The sequence below is a fragment of the Palaemon carinicauda genome, chromosome 12 (assembly GCF_036898095.1).
Source record: "Palaemon carinicauda isolate YSFRI2023 chromosome 12, ASM3689809v2, whole genome shotgun sequence".
NCBI classification, from domain to species: Eukaryota; Metazoa; Arthropoda; class Malacostraca; order Decapoda; family Palaemonidae; genus Palaemon; species Palaemon carinicauda.
The window spans coordinates 8,725,298-8,746,431 of record NC_090736.1 but is presented as its reverse complement, the minus strand read 5'-3'; the positions used below and the strand labels follow the sequence as shown (position 1 = coordinate 8,746,431).

General features: G+C 36.0%; 3 protein-coding genes across 3 annotated transcripts in view; 1 reads left to right on the top strand and 2 right to left on the bottom strand.

The window, feature by feature from the left end:
- LOC137651201 (heme A synthase COX15-like) overlaps positions 1 to 672 on the bottom strand; it is a 47,573-nt gene extending 46,901 nt beyond the window's left edge. The window contains exon 1 of the mRNA XM_068384357.1: positions 489 to 672. Coding sequence (XP_068240458.1) covers positions 489 to 551 — 63 coding nt within the window. The 5' untranslated portion in view covers positions 552 to 672. The remainder of the gene's footprint in view (positions 1 to 488) is intronic.
- The window catches only part of LOC137650476 (titin-like), a 963,282-nt gene that overhangs the window by 295,065 nt on the left and 647,083 nt on the right, over positions 1 to 21,134 (top strand).
- LOC137650477 (collagen alpha-1(X) chain-like) overlaps positions 5,668 to 21,134 on the bottom strand; it is a 49,655-nt gene continuing 34,188 nt past the window's right edge. Inside the window, exons 3-4 of the mRNA XM_068383703.1 lie at positions 9,560 to 10,938; positions 5,668 to 8,198 (exon numbers count right to left, since the gene is read on the bottom strand). Coding sequence (XP_068239804.1) covers positions 8,034 to 8,198; positions 9,560 to 10,938 — 1,544 coding nt within the window. The 3' untranslated portion in view covers positions 5,668 to 8,033. The remainder of the gene's footprint in view (positions 8,199 to 9,559; positions 10,939 to 21,134) is intronic.

Below are 21,134 nucleotides of genomic sequence, written 5' to 3'. Positions count from 1 at the left end.
AGTACCTGTCCGTTGTTATACAATGGCTCTAATTCATTTTCTTAAAACCGACCTACCAGGTAGAAACTGCGTCTCCCTGGTAGGCACAGACTTCCATATGGCAAATCGCTAACCTGGAAAGTATTTAACACCAGCACGAAATTGATCTTCCTTCCTTGGATATCCTCTCCCTTACTCATCGAAAATGTTATCTCAGAAGGGTACATACTAACTTTAAGGGCTGCTTTTCTGGTCCTATACTGCAGGGGAACCCTACTTTCTACAGCACCTTCAGTATTTTAATGTATACATTACAAGGCATACAACTTTTCACACGACAAAACTTAACATATTCTTTAACTAAGATAAAGGGTAGCCCGTGGGTGTAAAGGCCATACTGCCATAGGGTTAAATTAACCTAAACTCAGTCACGACTTTCAGCTTAGGGTACCAGTAGTCATTCTCCGAATTCGACTTACGTAACTTTCGGCTAAATTGTCCCAACTTACCTTAACATTGCGTAACGGCAAAGCAGCTCTGCACACTCTAGAAGCTAAACATATTACAGACATCTTGAGATTTTTCGGAACGATTTCGTAAAGTCACAGGGTGACGGGATTTTACCACTAGTTTTCGGACTAGGAAGACTATGAACCTGTCAGTCGGTGTGATCCAGGGTTGCCAGATTATTTCGACTAGATTATCGTACAAGAGCCTTAAAATTGTCGTTTTTCAACCAAAATTATCGTACACAGTTTCAATATAATTATTAAGGATTTACATGATTGACTTATTTCAAAATATTTTTGTATAATTGTTTAATTAAACACAAACACACATATGTATATACCTAAGGTATGTATCGTACATCCTACTGTACCTAAAATAATCGTATATGTACGATGATTATCGTACGAATGGCACCCCTGGTGTGATCTTACACAAACAATAGAGATAGTCAAGAGTAAAGTTATCTAAGGCTCCGTCTTTAGTGAAGGGACGTGATTATTCAAGACGCCAATGCTACTTCAGGTAAGGTTTGGATTGGAAATATCAGCTGTGGGACTGATTGCGTCATGATCAAAACAATGTTTACGCAAGGCTCATTCTGTATGGTAGCTTTATATTTAGAACCGTCTCAGTCGTTAGTTGTGATAATATTGCTCTTGGAAAACATTAAAAAAATTATAAAACTTTCATATATTAGGAATATTAATCCATATACTTATGATTCATATCTTGCAAATATTTGTTCGTTTTGACCCACACTGGCAGAGACAATACTCCCGGTTTCTCGTGTTTCTTTTTACATATTCTACATCACACGATATGTTATTGAGAGAAAGTGAGTTTATACTGTACGTAAGATAGAAAGAATAATGAAATTTAAATATATACAGTTACTGCACTAAAACTGCATATCAATAAACTATTAATTGATATCAGTTGCAAATATTCCATAATTTATGAAAATACATGTAGTTTCTTAAACAAATATTAAGGAGGGAATTTGGGGTTCTAGGGACCAGAATCATACACACTTATATTTAGTTTATATTTTATCTTCGTCCACTTAAGTCACATGCAATCACATATAGCCCCTTTCATACATTCAAACGTTAAAAGTTACTCTCTCTCTCTCTCTCTCTCTCTCTCTCTCTCTCTCTCATCTCTCTCTCTCTCTCTCTCTCTCTCTCTCTCTCTCTCTCTCTCTCTCTCTCTCTCTCTCTCATATAGCCCCTTTCATACATTCAAATTTTTAAAAAAGGAAACTCTCTCTCTCTCTCTCTCTCTCTCTCTCTCTCTCTCTCTCTCTCTCTCTCTCTCTCTCTCTCTCTCTCTCTCTCTCTCCACTCAATATTTGCCTGAATCTACGAAGCTTCTTAATGTATAAGGCCTTCAATCCAATGAACTTGATACTAAATGCAACACTTGTCTCTCTTAGTTATCAGATTCGTATGCATGGATTTAAAAAGTAGTTTCCCTTATCTTTTTTTTCCGTGATGATACTGTGCATCTTAGGATCAGTTTTGCTTCAATAAATATCTCGGTATGAATAAACTAGCAATGTCTATACATAACTACACATAGCCAACAGACTAGACTGCCATAGCTGTTTCTGTGAAATGATGGAAGACAAAAATATATATATATATATATATATATATAGTATATATATATATATATATATATATATATATATATATATATATATATATATATATATATATATATATATATATATATATATATATATATATATATATATATAAGGTATAATTACCAAAACGAGCCACTGAAAAAAATCCTTTTGGACAGAGTCATGCCTTTCAGGAACATCTTGGAAGTCAGAAAGGCCATGTATAAATAACGGCCCTGTATGAGAAAATTATTTTGTTTCGATGGAAAATCTGATATCTATTTATTTTACAGATTATTGGAGAATAACAAGATAAACGTTCGTGAAGTGTTTTATAGCATTGCTTTTAAAAATTCATAATAGCATAGTTAGCCTGGTAAGTTTTTTAGTTTACCAGCCTATCATATGCTACAATTGTCTCGTCCGGTGGTTACTAATTGTGTAGGCCTACTGCACAAGTATATCTAAAGCATTTTTTTTATCAAAGATACATTTTATGGGTTTATATCCAATTTTCTATATATTAATATTTAATCTATCCTATTTCGGCATACACCGAAATGACTCCTAAATTTCACTCTTTTTCATTGACACTTTATTTTAAAAAATTATGGACTACACACTCACACACGCATATATATATATATATATATATATATATATATATATATATATATATATATATATATATATATATATATATATATATATATATATATAGGCCTATATGATAGATAGATAGATATTTAAATAGATAGATCCCTTTACACAAAATTAACGCATAGGTATGTGCCCTTAAATCTTTTTTATTCTTAATAACATCAAGAGTAATCTTGTGTGGATTTTCCTTCCATATCACCACACTGAGATTAACTTCACTTTCAATTATTTCTCCTTTAATTTCATTCAAAGATAAGTTTTACAGGAAAAGAAACAATTCTTGAGACTCTGAGCCATCTTTTTGCATCCGTTGAATTTGTATTACACCTTTGTAGCATTTCTTTATCTTTCAGATATATTCACTACACGTGTATCAGTGAGTGTTACTTGGTAATTTCTGGATCGGAATGGACCTCGTACACGATACTTACTTCAGAGTTCATGAAGATGGCGGGCACACACAAGAACTTCTCTTCAGACGTTGGCCACAATCCTGCTTATAGATTGCCTGGCCCTTACAGCAAAGCACGGGCTCTTGCAACTCTGCAGCTCGTTAGCACACGAAAACACTCAAGAGTTAGGTCAGCTAGCCTACGGTATATATAGGCATTTTTGGACCGTGAGAAAGCCCAAGGTGAACTTACCGCCTGGATACGGGCCACCATCAAGCCGTCTCGAGCCTTGCCACCATACTATCTGGGGCCCTCCCAAGAGCAGTGTAAAGGATTGAATTTATCGAGATTAAAAACAAAAATAACTTGCATAAATAAAAAATAGATTACTTCCTTATGACTGCGTAGCATCTTCTTACTTGCCTCTCTCAAAATTACAATTTTTAGTATAACCCAAATACCTTGGATATTCCGCCAAAAGACTATATAAGCTGCCACTAAGCATCCGAAGGAATGAAAATATCAAGGCCTCCAAGAAATTGAAGAGTTTCTTTCTTTAAGAGCCTTGCTAACGTTGATTTTACAATAAGAGCAGGATAGGGTGCTATTCTTAAATACCTATGACTGTACAATAAACAAATCTTGTAGGTTCTGTAAAATACAGGGTTTCCGTGTGACAGCAACACGAAAATCGCCCTTAAAGTAACGTAAAGCAAGTATATAGGACTAAAGGGTAAAGGAAACAAGGATGTCAGCACACCTTATATATTTGCGAGTACACAGATACTGATGGGAAATAATTATTTCACAAAACGTAAAAAAAAAAACAAGATAAATAGTGTAGACAATGACATTTAATACATATGAGATCTTATTTATTTACACATTTATTAAGGCTGTCTTGTGAAATGTTGATATCTTTTTTTAACTAGGAATTCAATTATAAACGACTGGAAATGAGAGAGAGAGAGAGAGAGAGAGAGAGAGAGAGAGAGAGAGAGAGAGAGAGAGAGAGAGAGAGAGAGAGAGAGAGAGAGAGATTCTTAATAATGAATTTAACAAGAGAAGCGGTGTTTTAGTATAAAGCTCCAGAGTCGCATGTAACTGGAAATGGTGGAAAATTTCTTGTTTATTTCTCAACAGAAGGGTAGAAGCCGTCACGGAGGGTAATTATGAATATGATTTATAGAAGTTAAGTCATATGGTTCTGTGTTGGAACTAGGAAGAACATTCAACGCCAAGACGCAAGTTTGAAAATAAATATTTCCTTTATTATATTGAAAAAAAGCCATTCTTGAAGAATTATATAAGTTTTGGATTTAATGTAGGCTACCAGTAGAAATGAATGCGCGTTTTCGTGTGTCACTCTACAGCCACAGGGAGATTGGCAAGCTTTAGACTTTCGATAAAAGAAAAAATATATTGGCTAAAGAAAGACTAAAGAAGATATATCTTTATAGAAAAGGATGATCAAAAGAACTGGGTTTGGCAAAGGATTTTAATAATGACCGATAGAAAAGGCATTGTGCAGAACAAAGGTAGTTTAAAGGCCGCTCATGAATGGCAGAGGCAAGAGACAGTGACATTGCACTAGCAAGCAGGACAACGCCCTAGAAACTGACCATATATACATAAGATCAGCGCCCAATCCCTCTCTCCACCCAAGCTAGTACCATGGAGGGCCAGGCAATGGCTGCTAATGACCCAAACACCCAAAACCTTAGCTCACAAGGATGATAAGGTTGCATATACTGAAGGAACTAAAGAGGCTAAGTGGGACTCGAACACCAGTCTGGCAAATGCCAGGCAGAGACGTTACCAATCAGGCCAGAACAACAGAAAAGTCGAATGCTTTTCATTAACGTGGTTAACGAGAGAGAGAGAGAGAGAGAGAGAGAGAGAGAGGAGAGAGAGAGAGAGAGAGAGAGATGAAAATTGTAGATATAAAAAAAATTCCTAGTTGGTAGCCTACATCATAAACGATAAACAATAATAGGATGTATACATATAGTGTAAAAATAGACATGTATATATAAGTGCAGCACATACAGATATTCAAAAGAACATAAGACATATACGCATATATATGCAGTACAGCAAAGCCTCAATAATCAAAAGGAACTTCTTAAAGGGTTGGGTGAATGACCATTTATATTTTCAAATCAGTGGCAACAATGACTTCTGCAAACAACTTAAGATTTTCTTCACAGAAATATTACTGAGGTTCATTTTTTTAAACATGAAAGTCTTTGTACAAATATATCTTTATAAATCAAAACACGCTTTCTTAAGTTATAACAAAAGTGCAAGATACGTTTAAGAGGCATACTATGTTTAATTTTCGGATAAATAATAGATATATGTTATAATCTATACTTTTTACGAGGCATATAGTGCAGCCTCTCCTGGTTGATTATCCTTCTAACTGGTGACGACGAGTCTTCTCTGAGAGAGAGAGAGAGAGAGAGAGAGAGAGAGAGAGAGAGAGAGGAGATAGAGAGAGAGAGAGAGAGAGAGAGAGAGAGAGAGAGAGAGAGAGAGAGAGAGAGAGAGAGAAGGGGGTACTGTCAAAGAGAAAATATGTAATAATGGTTACCAAGTCAAATTCCATCAATGATCTGAATCTATCAATTGGCGTCGCCTCATCCAAGGACACCATCGCCATAAATGTAATTAAAAGTAACTTATTCTGAAGGAGAAAACCAATTACTTAAAATGGTATTCAATTTCGTTTTATCAAGAGTTTGATAACCAAGGCTTTGCTGTTATTGAAAAAACACACGACCAATACAGAAGCTTCTTACATGCGGATAAAAACTATTATATCTTCACGTTTCACAACACATAATGCACTATTCACATCATAAAGCTTATTTATAGATTTTCAAGGATAATGATTGATTTACTTTATACAACAAGTATCTTTATAAATACAATATCATGCTTTGCATAAGATGTAATTCTTGTTTTCTTTTTAAAAGCTGACATGTACTTGCAACAAGCCAGGCCTCCTCTCCAGGTAAAGGTGGGTTTACACTGTAGAACGGTTCGTCGAACGCTGTTCGACAGACAAGTGTTTGAAGTGATGTTCGAACACGTGAACAGGGTATTTGGTATTCGAACACGTTCGTCGAACGGTTCAAATAAAGCCTGTTCTCGCCTGACTTTTGTAGGCGGGGCTTCATTGTCCACAAACCTTATGCATTTGTGACTGACTTCACCTCTTTGAACCGTTTGACAAACAGGTTCCACAACTCGGTTCGATGAACCGTTTGACCATGTAAAGCCCACTTTGCATGGTTGAACGGTAAGTCGAACGCGGTTCGACAGACAAGTGTTTGAAGTGATGTTCAAACGTGTGAACGGGGTATTTGGTTGTTTAACACGTTCGTCGAACAGTTCAAAGAAAGTATGTTCTCGCCTGACTTTTGTGGGAGGGGCTTCATTGTCCACAAATCTTATGCATTTGTGGCTGACTCCACCTTTTCGAACCGTTTGACAAGCAGGTTCGACAACTGGTTTCGACTAATCGTTCGACCGTGTAAACCACGATTAATAGTAAAAAACTCTGGATACGTTCAGAGGCTACTGATGCAGAGTTACTGTTGTTACGAATCAGACAGTAGTTTTTGAGATGGTATTCTGTATCACTGTTGCGTTAGGAAGAGTTGGAAAAAAGAAGGTATTCCTTCAACGCCTTAGTTTACGTGTGATTTGGATTTTGCATTTAGTGGGTCTCTCTTGATTTATCATAAAGATTTTCTTTGGGCAGACATATACATCTTAGTTAAAATTCAAAGGACGGAGTACGTCATCTTTAAACATTAAAAAAAAGGGTAGTTCGTTCAAGGGTCTGTGTCTTTCTGACATTCTGCATCATACAATTATAGTTGTAAACAATCCTGTCTCCTTGTATTCCTCTTCAAAATGGACATGAAGTGAATGATTTACAAAATGTTACATTAACCAGGGTCTACAGACACCTCTATAGACTTTGCCATTATATATCCCCAGATTAGTTAGAGATCTCTTCCCACTAAATTTTTAGCCAATATGACGAAACAGTGATGTCATGTTAAATTCAATAACCCACAATGTATTGAAAATTAAATTTATTTTAGCTTTCGAAGGGACTATCTCCCTTCTTTTTTTTTCTTAAGAGGAAGGGAGTTGGTCCCTTCGAAAGCTAAAATAAATTTAATTTTTCATACATTGTGGGTTATTTTATTTATCACAAATACACGGAAGATTGCGTATTTTAATGTATTGATGTCTTGTAATTGGATCGAGACCCATTTTGATTATAGCTGTTATGCAGCGACAAAATCATATACTTCTCAAAATGTCGTCACCCGGAAGAAACGACAGGTTTGTTACGGAAATTTAGATTCAGGATCCACAGATAATATCATAAACATAGATGTTCACGATGTCAAAATAGGCGAGAAGTTCTGAAACTTGATCGAAGGCTTCAACATGAAAATATCGGCAGGTTTTATTCCACTTGAGAAAAATAATTCTTTTTAATTATAACACTAAAACAAAAAGATGGGAACAAAACGTAAATAAGTACAATAAGAAAACATTTAAGGTTCATGGAATGAAAAAAAAAAAGGAATTAAGAAATAACGAAGATTGGCTCACATACGTGTGATAAGGTTTGCTTCATTACTTAATCAAAATCAACTATCTAACATGAAGCGTCTTCGTGGAATCCTATACCCAACCCCCAGCAAAAGAAAGCAAAGGTCTCCTACATCTAGGAACCAAAGGTCAGTCTACTCTAATCCATCGCTGATTGTCCATCGAAGGATCCTTGCTACCACGACTAGATGGGCAGCCATCAGCGATGGATATCGTGGCTATCCGCTCACGGGGTAATTGTGGTTGCACGCGTGCTCGTTGCAACAGTTGGCGCAAGCCTCGTAGCCTATGCCGAAACCCTTGGGACGACAGCCGTAATAACATGTGTCGGTACATTCTCTCGTAAGGTAGATCAACACGCCATTGACTTCGGTCCTCTCTTCCTGAAATGGAAAGCAAGTTTAATTCAAGCATCCAGTGTGTATAATAAAAGCCCCTAACCAGAGGGTAAAACTTATAATATATAGCAAGCCCTACCTAACTGCAAGTCTCATGATGAAGAACAGTACCGGCCCCGGAGGACCAAAGGGAGCATATACATTTGTAGTCTATAAATTTTCATGTCCTGAGGAGATTTGTAAATATCACAAAAAAGACTACATTGGACACACTACCACACTAGTCTGAAGATGTACGCTGGCCCACAGAAATCATTGGGCAGTAAACCAACACTATATTGACTGGAAACCCTCCCTGAAAGAATTGATTGATGGAAACCATATTGTTCACAAGGAGAACAACTACATCAGGCTTATAATAGCTGAAGCTTGTAGCCATCACCCTCCAAGGGCCCACATTGAACATTCAACGGGATTCTAATCATATGCTTCATATGGATAATCTTTGTAGTGGGGCAGGTCTGAGCATGCGTCTATGAGTGTGTGACAGTGTCAATGTATATATCTATGTATATAAGTATATAATCAGCAATTATCCTATTAAAATTTGAGGATCTCTTAATTTTGAAATATTTCACATTTTAATTTTTAAATAACCTCATGGAACGGTGAAAAAAATAGACTTTCAGAAGTTATTAACTTGTGAAATGCATACCTGTCAAGTGTCGTGCATCCTGCATGAGACTCCCACATTTTAGCCTCATGCCACGCAATCAAGCACAGTTACTTAAATTTCAAGCTTAGACAAAAAAATATTGATAACGTGACATTTAATGCGAATGGCACTGGAGAAACCTGAATTGTCTGGATAATAAAGCATTAACCCAAAAGGACAATGTAAACAAAGGAGAAGTGTCTTACTTAAGCAGGTGTGGTGTGTCTTATATTGTATACTGCATTTACTAGAACTGTGCAAGAACAGGAATTTTGAAATGTAATTTATTTTGAAATGTGATTTACTGATTACTTTCAATGTCAAAATGATCATGAGCATTCCTGTGCCAAAAACTACAATAATTTCCTGACTGGATAACTGCAGTATATACATAACATGCAAAGAGGATATATTACTTGAAGAATGAAATTACTGGAAAAGAAAAAAAAAGTTGACAGCTCTGGAAATGTAAATGTCATATTGAAAGTATGGGAAAGCATACAAGGGAATAGCAAAGCTGAGTAATGGTCAACTTACTTTTAATGGTAAAAAACTAAATATTTACAGTACTAACGATATTCACATTGAGTTTCAAGTGTGGAAGCACTTGTTATCAATAGCTAAATTCTAATGGAGACATACTCAATAAACAAAAAAAATTGTAGGGAAGAGAATCAAATAAGCAACTTACCCTGCAATAGATGTCTCTGTTTCCACATGTCACCAAGTAATCTGGGCTGACACTAAGACCATTATGCCGACCTAAACACGGATGTGACCAGTCATAACCGTCTTTCTTGAAATCTAGCTTACAGGAGTAACATGTGAGGTTCCCAGGTTTCACACCATGTTTGTTGACCTCACACTCATCAGCAGGCTGGGTTGTGTCAGTATCAGGTGAGGTATCCGTCTGTGGGTTAGTTCCAAAGCTGGTGGTGGATTGTTTGTCTGGTGTATTGTGGAAAGAAGGCGGGAAAGCACCAGGTCGAAATCTGTTTGGATCAAGTGGAGGAAAGCCGGGAGGTGGGAGTCCATTCGAAGGGATAAAGTTAGTGGGACCTGGAAGACCACTACCACCAGGCCTTTGATTGAGTGATGGTAATCCAGATGACGATGGCGGTAGTCCAGAAGCTGGGATGCCAGACAAGGACGGAGGGAAATTGGGACCTGCAAGACCGTTACCACCAGATGGGATGCCAGACAGAGATGGGGGAACGTTTGAAGGGCCCTGAAGGCCATTACCTCCGGATGGGATGCCAGACAGAGATGGGGGAAAGTTTGAAGGACTTTGAAGGCCATTACCTCCAGATGGGATGCCAGACAGAGATGGGGGAAAGTTTGAAGGACTTTGAAGGCCATTACCTCCAGACGGGATCCCAGACAGAGATGGGGGAAAGTTTGAAGGACTTTGAAGGCCATTACCTCCAGACGGGATCCCAGACAGAGATGGGGGAAAGTTGGAAGGACTTTGAAGGCCATTACCTCCAGATGGGATCCCAGACAGAGATGGGGGAAAGTTTGAAGGGCTTTGAAGGCCATTACCTCCAGATGGGATCCCAGACAGAGATGGGGGAAAGTTTGAAGGACTTTGAAGACCACTACCACCAGATGGGATGCCAGACAGAGATGGGGGAAAGTTAGAAGGACCCGCAAGATTACTGCCACCGGGCCGTTGATTAACTGATGGAAATCCTGATGGCCTTGGAATGCCAGGTGGTCCTGGAAAGCGATTTGGTGGTAATCCAGGCTGAGAAGGCAATCCATTTGATGGCAACCCTGACTGAGATGGTAATCCATTTGAAACCAACCCAGACCCCGGCGATGGCAACCCATTTGATGGTAAACCAGGTTGTGATGGGAACCGACTCGGTTGAAGTCCAGATTGAGAAGGAAGGCCAGACTGTGAGGGTAATCCACTCGAAGGCAATCCAGACTGAGATGAAAGGCCACTTCCAGGTCGTATGTTGTTGAAGGATGATCCGCTTGGCTGAAAGTTGGACGAAGGAAATTGATTTCGAGAACCCTGCCCTCCAGGAGGTTGAATGCGATTATTGGTGTTAGATGATGGACCTGTAAGAAGAATAACAAACTTTAAGTTAAAGCCATTTAGAGTTAAATAAAAAAACAACAAGCAGTAATGCCAAACACTGAAAATTTGCTGTATATATCAAGTAGGTTTATTTTTTACATTAAGAAATTGGGAATAAATTTTGCTGAAAAACTTTCTGTGTACGTGTGGCCTAATTGCTCTAATGGTACCTTGTCTCCTAAAAAACCATTTTACTAATCTCATTTTCAAATTTAAGTCAAACTTCACACATATAGTATACCACTTTGAGACTTGAAGGACAACTGCATTTTCTCAAAAAGCTTTGCTTTCTAGTGTTTATTTGCTGCTTAATGAGCATTTGTTAAGTATAAGTAACAATGAAGCAACTCTGAACATAAGAGGCCATTGGTAACACAATGCTGTTACCTTTATCTATGCAATATCTTTGGTAAGGATAAGGATGAGACAGGATGCATGTATTCAATGGGTGAGTCATTCAATATGGTTATTTGCTTACTGAGAATATATTTTGAGGACTTGATGCCATAGAAATTAAGGTGTATGCTAAGGGAGAGTCATTGTAAAGAGTGGATGATGTCGAGCAATGTTCAAGGGAAATGGGAAAAGGGGCCATGAATCAAGGCTCATGAGGGACAGTCTTCTCTACCTGACCATGGAATAAAGTAGATACGCTGGATATCAAGTTTGAAGGTTTAAAGGTCGTTCACGAATGGCAAAGGCAAGGGACAGTCACATTGCCCTATCAAGCAGGACAATACCACAGAGACTGACTATATATACATATGATCAGCGCCTAGCCCCCTCTCCACCCGAGCTAGGAACAAGGAGGGCCAGGCACTGGCTGCTGATGATTCAGCAGATAGACCTATAGGCTCCCCCAAACACCCCATCCTTAGCTCACAAGGAGGGTGAGATTGCGGTGACCAAAGAAGCTAACGAGTTTGAGCGGGACTCGAACCCCAGCTTGGCGATCACCAGTCAGGGACGTTACCACATCGGCCACCACAACAGGTGTAGTATTTTGTGGGTGCAAACGTGTACGATGTCCGTAGATTAATGAAAAACACCAGGATATTGATATCAGAGGGTGGGTGTATGGGAATAGGGTTAAGAACAATAATTCAGCAGTTAGTTATGTCAGCCTATCTTAGGTCAAGTTGGAGTCTGTGACACGTGATACATGGGGCACGTTGATACTTAGACCAGTCACGTGTTTATCGACCGTGCACCTATGAGCTGAGAAATTAGTCCTAGTCTAACTCTATAGCCAGAAATTGCTCTGTATAGACTGACTTTTGAAGCTAGCGCAACACAATTGTCAGCAACACTACAAGCTACCCAGGCCTATTATTATTATTATTATTATTATTATTATTATTATTATTATTATTATTATTATTATTATTACGTGCTAAGCTATAACCCTAGTTGGAAAAGCAGGACCCTATAAGCCCAGGGGCTCCAACTGGGAAAATAGCCCAGTGAGGAAAGGAAATAAGGAAACTACAAGGAAATTAATTAATGTAATGGCAGGAAAGATCAAACTTGGTGAGGAAATGATAAGACCCTATAGTATGAAGGGGGATCTGATAGCCTGGTTGACTAATAATAATAATAATAATAATAATAATAATAATGATAATAATAATAATAATAATAATAATAATAATCTTTATTTCAGCAAAAGACCTATACAGAGTTACAATATGGGTACAGTGATGTTAGACTTATGACATCAGTAAAGAAAAGATAAGATATTCAATAACACCAGTGATTACAGTACATCATTAGCAGGTTGAGCACAGAATTCGAAGGTCAGGAGCGTATGTAATGTTCGTTGTAAAAGATACCACCAGACTTAGATGTGAAAAACACGGTAAGGGATAGGTGGAGATAAAAACAAAACTTAAGACCTACAGATATATAAAATATGTGACAGCAGCAATGGCAATTTTTTTTTTTTTTTTTAAAGTACTGACAGAATAGTAGCCAGGCTTCAAAATGATTAAATATGTGGCCGGCTTCATACCACTGTACTTAGAAGGAAATGCCTTATATATGGGAAAGCTGAAAAGCTGACTGGAAGGATATGAAGCCAGTGATAACAAATGGGCACTTATTAAAGTTGAAGTGGAGTGGGAAACCGGTGGACATTTTTGACTCGGTGTCAGATTGAAATAAATTTCAACATAATTCATAGTACAATGACCTCTTGAGTAGAATATTTAACAAACACCATGCTATTTGTTCCTGGAATGCACAGAGAGAGAGAGAGAGAGAGAGAGAGAGAGAGAGAGAGAGAGAGAGAGAGAGGGGGGGGGGTAAATTTTCTCGTTTGGGACGACGAAAGGTATGGCAAAGCATAACATTACGAAGGTGAATAGCATTTTGAATAAAATAATGACACCTGGAACCACTCAGATGAATAATAGCAACTTGAAGCTTCTTAAAATTTATGAATCCATTCTGTTACCTTCACATACTTTGCCGCCCCCCCCCCCCCCACCTTCCGGTTGAGAAAATAAGGCGACAGAACTTGACATATTTAGCCTGGTAGAATTGACAAACGTCCCTGACTGGTGAACGCCACACTGGGGTTCGAGTCCCGCTCAAAATCGTTAGTTACTTTGATCGCTGCAACCTCACCATCCTAGTGAGCTAAGGATGAGGGGGTTTAGGGGAGCCTATACATATATCTGCTGAGTCATCCGCAGCCATTGCCTGGGCCTCCTTGGTCATAGCTTGGGTGGAGAGGGGGCTTGGGCAAGTCTGTAGGGCATTGCCCTGCTTGATAGGGCAATGTCACTCTCCTTTGCCTCTGCCATTCATGAGCGGCCTTTAAACATTTAAACCTTTAAGAGAAGTATAGAGAATGTAACTGTAGATTAATTATATTTTAACATGATTATATTTCTACTGTGCACTTCATCTAAAGTTTCTTTTTTTAAGTTTTTTTATAGTTTATATATGAAAGATTTATTTTAATGTGGTTACTGTTCTTAAAATATTTTATTTTAGCTGTTCATTATTTCTCTTGTAGTTTATTTATTTCCTTATTTCATTTCATCACTAGGCTATTTTTCCCTGTTGAAATCCTTGGGCTTATATCATCCTGCCTTTCCAACTAGGGCTGTAGCTTATTTTATAATAATAATAATAATAATAATAATAATAATAATAATAATAATAATAATAGTAATAATGATAATAATAATAATAATAACATCAAGAGACAGAAAAAGAACATGGAAATGAGAGTAAACTAAAGTAGAGGATATTCTAACAATATGCAAGAAAACGAAATGGACATGGGCAGGTCAAATAAGTAGAATGATAGATAATATATGGACATTAGGAATAACAGAAAGGGGTCCCTAGAGATTGTAAAAGAATCAGGGAAAGGAAGGAAGAGAAGAGGAAGGATTGACGAAATAAGAAAATTTGCGGGTATAGACTGGCATAGAAAGACCATAAACAGACGCGAATAGGACATGTCTGAAGCCTTTATCCTACAGTGGACTAATTACGGCTGATGATGATGATTTCAACTTTAAACCAAAGTTTATCTGCGGTCATAATTTTTCGGGACCCACGTTAAGCAATTTTTTCTTTTATTCTGACGTAAAACGAATTTTGGGTTATTATTTCGTGTATCTTTTTTTCTATTTCAAATACCAACTGGTGAGGCAATACAGAATGCTATAATGCTATTCTATTTTGTTTTTCTTCCTCTAGTTATTTTGAAGTTTTTATCTTCAGGTTATATAAAATTTTTGTAGTTTATATACGAAAAATTTATTTTGGTGTTATCATTGTTCTTAAACTTTTCTTATAGATTTTCCTTATTTCTTATCCTCACTGGGCTATTTTCCCAGTTGGAGCCCTTGGGCTTATAGTATCCTTCTTTTCCAACTAAGGCTGTAGCTTAGCAAGTAATGATGATAATAATAATAATAATGATAATAATAATAATAATAATAATAATAATAATAATAATAATAATAAAAATACTGTAATAATAAAAATAAAAATAATAATAATAATAATAATAATAATAATAATAATAATAATAATAATAATAATAATAATAATAATAATAATAATAATAATAAAATAATAATAATAATAATAAAAAAAAAAATAATAATAATAATAATGTAACGGACTCTTCAAATGTGCGTGACTACATGCACGTACTGAGTTCATAGCGCAAAACGTGTAATGAGTCATTACGTATACATGGTTGAAAAAATAATATAATCTAACTGATTTTCTACTTCCGTACATTCATATATCTTAATATCTCTTATGGAATTTCTGTGTGCCAAAGTTCCATTCATCTTTTCCAAATATAGATTTGTATAAATGTTAATTATTTTCTATCTACGAAGCTTCTATTTATTATCGCCTTTCCTTAATGATTTATTTGATCTCGTGCGTTTTAATGGAACAGGCTTTGTTTACCGGATATCATTAAAGACTTCAGGGAATAGTTGAAAGAGAGCTAGTGGGTCTCTCTCTCTCCCCCCCCCTCTCTCTCTCTCTCTCTCTCTCTCTCTCTCTCTCTCTCTCCATCAGCACTCAGCCTGTAACTAATTACCTCCGCCAACGAAGTTGGAAGGACGTTATGTTTTACCCTTTGTTTGTGTGTTTGTTTGTGAAAAGTCTCTCTCTCTCTCTCTCTCTCTCTCTCTCTCTCTCTCTCTCTCATATTCACACACTCTCCATCAGCACTCAGCCTGTAACGAATTACCTCCGCCAACGAAGTTGGAAGGTTATGATTTACCCCCTGTTTGTGTATGTGTGTGTTTGTGTGTGTGTATGTTTGTGAAAAGTTTCCTGGCCACAATTTTAATCGTAGGGTAATGAAACTTGCAGGGATTAACTGTTATGTATAAGCTGGAAATTATAAAATTTTGGAAGGTCAAGGTCAAGGTCACGTTCAAGCAAAATGTCCAATTCACGTAATCAGACATAAGTTTGAACATCGTTGTTACACAGACATCAGACTTGGTTCAAATTTGAGTGTATGAAAATCCACGCCAATTAATACATGTTAAGGTCAAAGGTCAAGGTCAGGGTCGAGCAAAAGGTCAAGAAATAAGCTGTCGCGGTGGATTTCTGCTCTCTACTAAGTGCCCATCTAGTTTCATTCTGTACTGCCAAAGCTTAGTTTACCATTGTTATATGCAAAGTTAATCTGACACATATCGAAAAAATTACTTTCTATTTCTTCCAATAACTATAAACATCACTTAAAATAATTTCCAATTGTTGTCGCATTCAAAAATTATGGTTTTTTAATCCATATAAAAACTAAAAACGAGAGATCTTGAATGAAGGCACAAATACTTTACAAAGATAAATGTCTCGTCACAAAACCGTAAATTTGACTTTTATATGACAAAGCTGATGCAACAAGTTTTCAATGTTGCTTTTCAATCATGTTGGTAAAACAATGCAAGAAAATAAACTTGCAGCAAAATACAAACAAATTCTCTAATCTTGGGTAATATAGCCTCTGTACCATGGTCTTCCACTGTCTTGGGTTAGTGTTCTCTTGCTTTAGGATAAAATCGAGCATATTATTCTATCTTATTTCTCTTCCTCGTGTTTTGTTAAAGTTTTTTTATAGTTATATAGGGGATATCTATTTCAATGTTGTTCCTCTTCTTAAGATGTTTTATTTTCCTTCCTCATTGAGCTATTTTCCCTGTTGGAGCCCATGGGCTTATAGCATTCTGCTTTTCCAACTAAGGTTGCTTAGCAAATAATAATAATAATAATAATAATAATAATAATAATAATAATAATAATAATAATAATAATAATAATAATAATAATAATCTAAAGACGTAACTAAACATTAGCACATCGAAAAAAAAATGAAAATAATATCAAAATACAAAAGGAATATCAATAAAACTAACTCATGCCAAAAAAGAAAAAAGAAATGAAATTGACATTATAGCATTCCAAAGTCTCTCTGTGTGACTCACTCGAGGAAGGACACAGCCTGTAAGTGTCAGGAAGGACACGGTCTGTAAGTGTCAGGAAGGACACAGCCTGCGAGTGTCAGGTCATTCGTTCAATAGTTATTACCCCTGGTTATTACCCTCGTTACAGAGCCCCGACCTTCCCAGGAAATACCTGAGGACCTGACATAAACACGCAGGTCCTTTAGATTTATGCTCACACGACACTAAGTCCCCCTCACCAACCTTTACAGCACACGATATTGATATTTCTGCTTTTCTGCTCAAGTCAAAGTGCTTGTATGTGTGAGTGTGCGTCTTACATAACGTTACTTGAAATTAATGGAAGATATGCGAAGGGAATTCTAGAAATAATGGACGAAATGCCAAGGTAATTCTAGAAATAACGGAAGAAATGCGAAGGGAATTAGAGAAATAATGGACGAAATGCCAAGGTAATTCTAGAAATAACGGAAGAAATGCGAAGCAAATTAGAGAAATAATGGAAGAAATGCGAAGGGAATTCTAGAAATAATGGACGAAATGCGAAGGGAATTAGAGAAATAATGGACAAAATACGAAGGGAATTAGAGAAATAATGGACGAAATGCCAAGGTAATTCTAGAAATAACGGAAGAAATATGAAGGGAATTAAAGAAATAATGGAAGAAATGCGAAGGGAATTCTAGAAGTAATGGAAGAAATGTGAAAGGAATTCTAGGAATAATGGAAGAAATGCCAAGGCAATTCTAGAAATAATGGAAGAAATGTGAAAGGAATTCTAGAAATAATGGAAGAAATGTGGGAGAAATACCAAGGCAATTCTAGGAATAATGGAAGAAATGTGAAAGGAATTCTAGAAATAATGGTAGAAATGTGAAGGGAATTCTAGAAATAATGGAAGAAATGTGAAGGGGATTCTAGAAATAATGGAAGAAATGTGAAGGGGATTCTAGAAATAATGGAAGAAATGTCGAGGCCATTCTAGAAATAATAGAAAAATGCCAGGGTAATTCTAGAAATAATAGAAGAAATGCCATGGTAATTCTAGAAAAAAATGGAAGAAATGCCAAGGTTATTCTAGAAATAATGAAAAAAATGCCAAAGCGATTCTAAAATAATAGAAGACGTGCCAAGGTATTTCTAGAAATAATAAAATAAATTACAAGATAATTCTAGAAATAATAGAAGAAATGACAAGGTAATTCTAGAAATAATGGAAGAAATATGAAGGGAATTCTAGAAATAATGAATGAAATGCCAAGGCAATTCTAAAAATAATGGAAGAAATGCCAAGGCAATTCTATAAATAATGATAGAAATGCCAGGGTAATTCTAGAAATAATGGAAGAAATGTCGAAGGAATTCTAGAAATAATGGAAGAAATGTCGAAGCAATTCTAGAAATAATGGAAGAAATGTGAAGAGAATTCTAGAAATAATGAAAGAAATGTGAAGGGAATTCTAGAAATAATGAAAGAAATGGCAAGGCAATTCTGAAAATAATGGAAGAAAAGTGAAGATAATTCTAGAAATAACGGAAGAAATATTAAGGCAATTCTAGAAATAATGGAAGAATTGTGAAGGGAATTCTAGAAATAATGAAAGAAATGTCGAGGTAATTCTAAAAATTATTAAAAAAATGCCAGGGTAATTCTAGAAATAATAGAAGAAATGCAAAGGCGATTCTAGAAATAACAGAAGAAATGCCAAGGTAATTCTAAAAATAATGGAAGAAATGTGAAGGGAATTCTAGAAATAATGGAAAAAATGCCAAGGTATTTCTAGAAATAATGGAAGAAATGCCAAGGCGATTCTAGAAATAGGAGAAATGCTAAGGTAATTCTAGAAACAATAGAAAAAAATGTCAAGGTAATTCTAGGAATAATGGAAGAAATGCCAAGGAGATTCTAGAAATAATAGATGAAATGCCAAGGTAATTCTAAAAATAATGGAAGAAATGTAAAGGAAATTCTAGAAATAATGGAAGAAATGCCAAGGTAATTCTAGAAATAATAAAAGAAATGCCAAGGTAATTCTAGAAATAATAAAAGAAATGCATGCCAAGGTAATTCTAGAAATAATGGAAGAAATGCATGCCAAGGTAATTCTAGAAATAATGGAAGAAATGCATGCCAAGGTAATTCTAGAAATAATGGAAGAAATGCATGCCAAGGTAATTCTAGAAATAATGGAAGAAATGCATGCCAAGGTAATTCTAGAAATAATGGAAGAAATGCATGCCAAGGTAATTCTAGAAATAATGGAAGAAATGCATGCCAAGGTAATTCTAGAAATAATGGAAGAAACGCTAAGGCAGTTCTGAAAATAATGAAAGAAGTTTCTGCGATTGATTTAAATTGGTGGCATTGGTATTTTGACTTTATTTCTAACGCAAACATTTTCTAATCGCTCTAATTTTTACGATGACTATAATTTTGCGAGGAGGCATCTCTCTCTCCCAGTAACTTGAGTGAAATTTGAAATCAGAAATCCTATTCATTCTCGATATATTACAACTGATGCCATGATATTGACTCTTGAAATAGTTTATCCTGAATTTTCCAAAATAATGATTCTTTTTAGCGCTATATACTTTAAAAATGTAGGATGAGACTGAACGTGAATATCAAGATCAGACCTGAATGAAGGAGGATAAACAACGTAAAAATTACAATAAATTTAATGGGAATAGATAACTATTGACAATATTGAGGCTAAATACTGTCCATAAACAAATGAAGGAATACAAAAACCCGTTGACCTATTGATTGTTTCGAGATCTGAAATCAATAATACTAGAATAAAAGATGCAGAGAGAGTTCGATCAGAATACCACAGCGCTAAAACTAAAAACAAATAGGGCAAGAAGAATCGGTAACAGAAATTTTTGAAAAAAAAAAAAAATCGGTTTCTACATTACTTCACAAATTTCTTTCCTCCATCTATGAAACAAAGGAGTTCCAAATCCCTTTTGATTCCACTAGATAATTCTAACCCAACTTGAAAGTGTTTGTTTCGAACATTTAATGTTCTCGTATTTACCAACAAAACTTGCCCATTCACTGAATAAAACTTTCATTAACTTCACACTCATATAATCGTGTACCATCGGCAGCTTCCGTCTTCGGCGTTACTCGCTTTCAACGACCTTCACATCCTCAAAATCCGTTCAATATCCAATCTTTATTTTTCTGCTGGGCTTCCGTTATCCTCACCAAAATCTGTGAATTCTTTCTTCTCTTATCATATCATCATTTAGTTTCTCTTTAAATAAATGTAGGAGTCGGCACTGTTCAGGCACCTACCCCTATCTATGCTATCTATGCTAACATACATTATGAGATTTCGAATTCAATTCAGCTTCATATAAATATGCAACAATTCTATACTTGAACATTTATAAAATCTTATGAAAATTGCATTCTACGTATTCCGTATATTTTTCCCCAACAATAAAAACCTTTTGATTCTAAATATAAACACGAATACAAACTCTAAATTGGCAATACTCCCAAAACACCTAATGTCAATTGGAAAGCTAGTATCGTAATTATATTCACCTACAATACGCTACAATGCATACACATTGGTAATAATTTCCCTCGTTTGTTCATTCCTTATTAGAATAGAACGTTCATACCTAAAATTAGTTCTAATTATGGCTTTGATCTCCATAAATAGTTTCCACTCTATCACAAAAGGCTTCCGCCATACAATGACTTAATGCTGTATTGATGACAAATATCGTACATCAGGCAACAGTGAGGGACGCACGAATCACTGTACTTTGATGGCATTGTTGACATGAGTCCTATTAGTTCTTCTACTTGCAAGGAAGTACCCAGGACTCTTCTTCGTTACAATTTCTGAGCGAATTGACGATGGGAATTTAACTTTAAATATAAGCAACTTGCAATAAGGAAAACCGTTTCATGTAGCTCGAGTGTTACAATTCTAAACGAAGTATTTGAAATATAAGTTGGAGCAGGGAAGTTATTATTATTATTATTATTGTTATTATTATTATTATACCTCTTAGATTTGCTCTCAATGAAAATTGTGTGTTTTGGTATGAAAATTAGAAGGCAGAGAGCGTATAACCTACAGCATAGAGAGCATGGTACACTGTTAGCAATGCCCATCCATAAAAAAAAAAATAATAAAAACACTCAAAATTATGAAAGAGAGACGGTAAAATAAGAAAAACCAATGAAGCTA